This window comes from Rhinolophus sinicus, linkage group LG10 (assembly GCF_036562045.2).
Source record: "Rhinolophus sinicus isolate RSC01 linkage group LG10, ASM3656204v1, whole genome shotgun sequence".
In the NCBI taxonomy this organism is placed as follows: domain Eukaryota; kingdom Metazoa; phylum Chordata; class Mammalia; order Chiroptera; family Rhinolophidae; genus Rhinolophus; species Rhinolophus sinicus.
This window is the reverse complement of record NC_133759.1, coordinates 15,054,511-15,062,255: the sequence shown is the minus strand read 5'-3', so window position 1 is coordinate 15,062,255 and position 7,745 is coordinate 15,054,511. Positions and strand designations below refer to the sequence as shown.

General features: G+C 42.2%; 1 protein-coding gene across 3 annotated transcripts in view; it reads left to right on the top strand.

Moving 5' to 3' along the window:
* Positions 1-259: 259 nt before the first annotated feature.
* Positions 260-7,745, top strand: part of STAC (SH3 and cysteine rich domain) — a 135,208-nt gene continuing 127,722 nt past the window's right edge. For all 3 annotated transcript variants that reach the window (XM_019727663.2, XM_074312639.1, XM_074312640.1), the window contains exon 1: positions 260-512. In XM_019727663.2, coding sequence (XP_019583222.2) covers positions 402-512 — 111 coding nt within the window. In that variant the 5' untranslated portion in view covers positions 260-401. The remainder of the gene's footprint in view (positions 513-7,745) is intronic.

Genomic DNA, 7,745 nt, shown 5'->3' with positions numbered 1-7,745 from the left:
TCTCACCCGTGCGTCCCCGGCCTGCCCTGGCTACCTCGGCATAGGCCGCGCAGCCCCGCCCCGGAGCCACCTCCCTCCTCCCGCATCTCCCGGGCGAGTGAGCCCCAGCCCGAGCCCACTCGCCCGCTGCCAGGTGGCAGTCACGACTGTGCGGTCGCCGGCGAGGTGGCGGCAGGCGCGGCGGGGCGGGGCGCGCTCTCCTCTGCCCGCGGGAGTGCGGGGGAGGTGGGCAGGGCCAGGGCGGGGGCAAAGCCAGCGGAGGGCGCGTCTGCGCCTGGGCGAGGATGGGAGTCCCCGGGACCCTGAGCTGAGCCACCCAGCGCGCGGTGGAGAGGGCGCGCCGGAGGAAGGCGAGCCTCGCTGTTCCTCCCGGAGCCCAACACCGTTCCCGCGTCGCCACAATGATCCCTCCGAGCGGCGCCCGCGAGGACGGCGGGGATGGGCTGCCCAAAGAGGCGGCGAGCGCCGAGCAGCCACCGTCTCCTGCATCCACCAGCAGCCAGGAGTCCAAGGTACCGCGCGCACTTGCCACAAGAGAACACAAACTCTCTGCCTCTCTCTGTCCACCTTTGTTTCCTCCCAACTGGCGCTGGCGCGGGGGGCTGAGATGTGTCCCTAGTTCGACCAGGGTTCAAGGACTGTACCTCCCTTGAGACTTGACTGTCCGGTAGGACTCGCTGCTGGCGATGCTGGACCACGTTCAGGTGGACCCAGCCTCCTCGCCCACACAGACCCGAGGCTTCGCTGGACGCCGGGTTCAGAGATCGCTTTCTTGGGTGGTGGTAGCTTGGTTGGTCTATGCCTGTGTGTACCCAAAACGCGTATAGGTATTAGGCGGCTTCTGAACGGTGAGCAACAGGCAGCCCAGGGATACTCTCCAGAAAAGCCAGGGCATTTGAGGGCCAGCAAAGGGTTGTCTGTATCCCAAAGGTCTCAGACCCTCTGCTTGACGGGGCTCATCCTGAACTTCAGATACTGCTCGTTTCAGAAAAACTAGGCAAAGGGACATGTCGCGTTCGCGGGAAAGTTGATGCTCTTCTGGTGAAGTTGATACTCAAGAACTTTCATTTGTTTTTGTGGGAGTTACACTAACACACATACACAAAACCAACCCCGCAGCATTTCTCTTGTCACTTTTATGCTTCCTCTGAAACTCTCCTGGGTGCCAGGCACGTGTTTGGAAATTTGGAAGAGGCTCAAGTAAAATGCCGCTGCTAGCAGTGAGATGCCAAAAGGCATCACAGCCTGGACTGAAAATCAAAGCACGGAGTTTGTAGTTATATGGAATTTCTGTTTTTTAAGTGCAAGATTCCTGGCTCTTTATACTGATCTCCTTGTGAGTTCCCCGAGCATCTTTGGAATGGGAGGAGGGCGCCGTCTCTGTGTAGGAGTGAAGGAAAGTGGGGTGCCAGTGTGGAGGGCAAGTCAGATGAGGCAAAGAAGAGTCCCTCCTTGTCTCGGTTCCCACACACCCACAGAAGCCACTGACATGACAGCAGGATCAAAATCATAGCTAAGTGTCTCTCGGTGTAATTGATGCTGCTGGGCACAGTACATATCGCAGCCTCCGGAAGTTAACCATCAAAGATGGGAACCCAAGACAGAGAGCTTTGCATTACTTTTATTTTGTTTTAACATTTTTCTGATAAATGTCTGACCTGGGGCATGTATGTCAACTTTTCTAAAGCTCAGTTGGAAATGGGGGCAAAGCATCACTTTCCATAGTCATTGTGAAGAATACGTGATGAGATGACTTAAAAATCCTCCCAGAATAGTCTAAGGAATCAATTAATGTTTCTCCTTTTTGTACCTGAGTAAAGGAGATGGGATCCATCTCACCATAAATGATCCAGTCCAAAGCAGCCTCACAACCCACACACACGTACCACTTCTCCGCCGACCAGAAGTTTCTGGGTGTGTCATCTTTGTCCATCCTTGACTGTCAGGCACTTAAGTGATACAGGCCAGTGGCTGTTTCAAAGGTGATCTAGAATACTATAAATTAATGTAGCTTAACTCAGGAGTGAAACTGGCATTAAACTTTTTGAATTGGGCCTGTTGCTCTGCAGTAGGTGGGTTCTGGAAAGGACTTAACATTTGGATATACAGCAGCATGGTTCTAACACACCATGTGGGTTTGCTATTTATAGATATCCTAATGTAAATTCTTTGGCAAAGCCAAAACTGCATATGTAATACCCATAATTATCCACCAATTTATCTGGCTTATAGTTTCAGATTTGTACACGGCCATTGTTCTCAGAGTGGTCTACATGCCTGACGTGTGTTTATACATTCCTAAATTTGCTGTCATGGCTGAGGTGTTCTTAGTCAGTGGAAAAGTGGGGGCTAGGAGCATGAACCCCAGTCAACTGAATACAAAATAGTGTGCCTAAATGAATTTTTCTTGGCATAGCATTTGTGATATTCTCCAAGGGGCCTGTGCCCCTCCAAAAAGCTAATCTGCTAGTGTGGAGGAATATGTGGTAAGGAGGCAGGGTGACATGAAAAAGGAACAGAGGAAAGCTGTATTCATTCCACACCAGGAACACCACGTTTGAAGGCTCTTTGGCATTTACAAGAATCTTCCTGCAGATGAGAGCCTGGTGAGGAAAATGTGAGCAAGACATTAGTAATCATTCCATCTTACTCTCCTCTGAAGCGGTCTGTTTGTCAAAATACCGCATGGGACAAGCCTGGTTCAGGCCCCTCTGAGCATTAAACTTCAAGAAAGACTTTTAAAAGTACTTTTTAGAGAAACTTTTTTTTCTGATTGTAAAAGTAACAAATGCTCTTTGTAGAAATTTGAAAAGTCCACACAAAAATAAAGAAAAACATCACCCATTGGTCACAATCCAACTACTGCTAATATTTTGACCTACATCTTATGTCTTTCTTCATCTGTTTTTACATTTACACAGTTGAGAGAACACTGGTGAGCATCTACTGAATGCTTGCTATATGTCGGGCACGACTTGACTTTTCACAATAACCCTTTGAGGGAGATTGTACTATTATTTCCATTTTATAGATAAGGAAGCAGAAGCTCAGAAAAGTTAGGTGACTTACCCAGGAACACATAGTTAGGTGGGTGGCAGCGCCCCAGGTGGCATGACTGTGGAACACCAGTTCTCAACTTCCATGCACCTGTCTCTCCTGCTTGCATACTGTTTTATGTGTCCTGTGTCACCTGACATTCTAACTGAGTATTTTTCATGCCACTAAAAGTCATTTGCAACATTATTTTGGTCTTCTCATCTTAAGAAATATTCGAAAATAACTTGAGCCATGTTATCATGTGAAATGATTAAAAACCAATCCTCGTCCAGCTTCTTTGCACCTGGTTCTGCTGCCCTTTCCCCCAAAGTATAGTTATGGAAGTAATTAAATGGAATATCACAGAATCATATGGAAAATGGGACCACAACAAACCCTTTAGTCCAGAGGGTCCATTAGAAGATGAATGATAATGATTCAATTCCCTGAGCACATACAGTGTTTCCAGAAGTTCATTTTCTTTGCAGATTCTTTGAAATGCAAAATCGTAGAGTATTAGAATTGGGGACACTAGAGTTCATCTATTCCAGGTATTTTCTTAAATTATGGATAATTTTTATTGTGTGAGTTTATTTAATGATGGAAAATTTCTATGTACCCAAAGGTAGAGAAAGCGTAGAAGAACCATCATGTACTTCATCACCTGGCTTCACCAATAATAAATTATTTTTCCTGTTACCTACCACCACTACCCACCCCTCCCCCCACACACTGGATCATTTTAAAGCAAATTCCAGGCATCAAGTTCTTTCATCCCTAACCATTTCAGGTTGTAGCTCTAAAAGATAAGGGCTCTTTTTGTAAACATGACTATCATCCCATGATCACATATTCATATTGTTTAAATCAAGTGTCAGTATATTCTTTGGAGGTCCATGAATGGTCTTCGGACAATTTATAAACAACCAGAACGTTCAAAATCATGCATCATCTGGGGAAAGGGTTGTTAGCTTATATCAGATCAATAAGGTATCTGTAGTCTTTAAAGTTCATTTAAATATCCACCTTTTTTTTTCTCTCTCTCTGGAGTAAATCCAGGCCCAGAGAAAGGCAGTGATTTGCCTAAGATCACACAGATAGTTACTGACAATACCCTGCGTCAGAACTTTGTCGTGAACTTGGTGTATGTACCCTAGTACAATTCCTCAGAGCAAATTCCTGTAAGCACAAGCAGTCATGTAGTCTACCACTATTTTACGGTTTTCTTTTTCATAAAATCAGTTGAGTTGAAAGGGTTAGAAAGCCACTGATGAACCTCGCCCCTCTATCTTTCCAGTAATTATTCCAGAAAGACCACAACCTAAGTTATTTTCTAAATGTTTGACAGAGACCACTGAATACAAAGAAAAAACTCACATTTCAGCATCACTTAGTTTAATGAATCTCTTGTCTCCTGCTGACTTACTGACAACATAGAAATCTTACTAGAGTGTAATATGAAGGTTTAGTATGGATGTCCTTTGCCATCATTTATACGACCCAGGGTCACATTTTGATGCTATGAAGGGATTATAGGTTTTGAAGTCAAATAGACAAGAATTCAAACTCTTTTCATTGATTGCTACCTTTGCAACCATGGGTATGTTGTCAAACCTCTCTGAGCCTCGCTGGAATGTCGGGATACTAGTACCCAATTGGCGTGTTTTTGGTAAGGCCTGAGAATATGTAAAACACCCAATATGCTGTAAGCATTTGTAAGCATAAAACATTGATTACTTTCTCTTCCTGCTTCAAATTAGATGATTTCTGTCACTAGCCAGCCCCAAATGTTATCACTGGAAGAATTTCAGTAATCAAAACTGACATTCCAATAGTATAACTGAGTTTTCCTCCCTTTGGATTTTTAGTTATGCTATTGATTGCCGTGAGATTTCACCTTAGCTATTTTGCATTCCCAAGGAAAATAAATCACAGTGTACCAACATGTGACTTCAATTTTGAAAGGGTGATATAAGCCACCCAGTGCCCTATTGGAACCATGGAGCAAGGTGCTCCCTCATTCCTGGATGGTCCTGTCTGAACCTGCACCACCATCCAGCTCAGGAGAAGAAATCCCTAATCATGAGACATGCCCTGCATCTCCCAGAAAGGTTTCTGTGACATCAGTCAGCAGTTATGTGTTGAGTAACTATTTTGTGCCCAGTGCATCCCATACATATGTGAAGCTGTTCCTATCGATAAAGAATTTGACTTCTACTCAGCAGAGGAGATGAAAGAAACGGTAACCTTGGCTTTGCCTGGGGAGTCCAGGCCATAGGCTAGACCTGCTAAATTGAAGTCACTGAGTGAAAGACCCAGGCATCAGTTGTTTTGGTTTGTTTGTTTGTTTGTTTGTTTGTTTGTTTAACGCTTCCTTAGTGATGTCATTGCACAGCCAAATTTCAGAAACACTGGTCTAGACTATAAAGATTGTAGGATGTCAAAGAAGGCAAGATCCTTTCCCTACTAACCTAGGTACTTGAAGGAATCATTTCCCATTTATACTTCAATTCAAAGAAATGGCTCTGAAGAAAGTGACCTGAGGTTGTCTTCCACGTTGCCAAAGAATCTTGAGCATTACTGAGATGCAGCTGGATTTACAAGATTAACTATGTCTCATCTTCATGATTATAAAAGTAATAAGTACTCAATGTAGAACACTGGAAAACACATTAAAATGTAAAGAAAAAAATCATGTATCACACAACCACCATAAGGATGGTTAAAATGTTGCTGTATTTCTTTGGTATACATTTCCACTTTTACACATATGCACACTTGTAACAGAATTGGAATAGTGTACACATAAGTGCACAGCGTGCTTTTTCTTCCACCTAATGTTATAAAGTTTTCCCATTCTCTTAGATAATCAATGACATGAATATTAAATATGGTATAGTATTCCATGTCATTATACCACCTAGTTTGTCAATCTCTTCTGATTGCGTATTTAGGTTCTTTCTCAGTTTTTACAAAGTAAAATTATTAAAATGTACATTCTGATACATACACATTTTTTATGTATTTCTGCTTACTTTCTTGGGAAGTAGAATTGCTAGTTCCGGATATAAACACCCCTAAGGTCTTTTATCCTCATTGACATGGTGCCCTCAGGAAAGGTTATACCATAGGGTTTTTTTTTTCCTTAGTGAACCTTTTATTTAAGTATGACATCATACCAAAATGAGTTTTCAAAAAACTAAACTCTTGATCTGTAGATAACCACTACATAAATCAAGAAACAGAATGTTACCAACATCGCAGAATTTCCCTCATACCTTCTTCTGTCACTATCCTCTAACAATAGCAATATCCTGAATTCTAACAACGTAGATTAAGTTTGTTTATTTTTGAACTTTTTATAAATGGAATTATACAATGTATACTCTTTAAAGCCTGGCTTTTTCGCTTAGCATAATGTTGTGAGATTCATCTTTACCATTGCATGCGGCAGTAGTTTTCATTTTCGTTGCTATATAGCATTCCACTGTATAAATAGACCACAATTTACCTATGCACTCTCATGATGATAGATATTTGGATTGTTTCTTGGTTTTGGCTGCTATAAGCAGTACTGCTCTGAACATTTTTGTACATATCCTTTGTGGCACACATGAAGCACTTTTATGGGGTACATACCTTGAGGGTGACATTGCTAGGTTATAGGGTACACATACATTCAGCTTTAGAGGTACTGTCAACTTTCTGAAGTAGCTGTACCAATTTCATTCATACTCCCAACAGCAATGCATGAGAGTTCCATCTGCTCCTCATCCTCCAAACACTTATTAGCGTCTGTCCTTCTCATTTTAACCATTCTCATAGGTGATTTGCCGTGCCACACTGGGGCTCTAACTTGTTCTTCCCTAGGGACTAATGAATTTAGCAGCTTTTATATTTATTGTCATTTGCATATTCTCTTTTGTGAAGTAGTTTGTCTATTTTTCTATTAGGCTATCTGTTATTTTTAATTTGTAGGAATTCTTTACATATTCTGGATACAACTGAACTAAGACTTAAGTGTATTGCAAATATCTTCTACTCTGTGGTTTACCTCTTCTTAACAGAAATCCTTAATTTAATATAGTCAGCATAATAATTTACCCCCGTATAGTTGTCAGCGCTTTTGTGTTCTGCTTAATAAGTCTTAGCCTACCCCAAAGGCATGATGGTATTCTCCTATATTATTTCCTAGAAATCTTATTGTTTCACCTTTCACACATAGGTCTATAATCCATTTTGAATTGGTTTGTTTGTGTAGTATTAGGTTGGGGTGAAGATTCATTATTGCACGGCACCACCAACTTTGCAAATCAGTGACTATATATCTGACGTATGTGAACGTTTCGATTCTGCCCCACTGGTCTGTTTGTTTGTGCTTGTACCAACACAGCACTGTCTTAAATGTAAAGTCTTTGTTAAAAATTTTTGATATCTGACAGAGTAAGTCTTCTAGTTTTGCTCTGCTTTTGCAAAATTGTTTGGGTTATTTTAGCATCAGCTAACCAATTTCCAAAAAAATAACTGCTAGGATATTGATTGGGGTTGCACTAAATCTATAAATCCATTTGAAGAGAATGGGCTGTGTATACTATAACGTCTTCCAATAACATGTCCCACTCCAGAATTTTGCCTCTGCCAAGTAGTCAAGGATATCATTAGCTGAGAACCAAATTTTGTGTTACTTTTACATTTGGGGGCTACCCAGA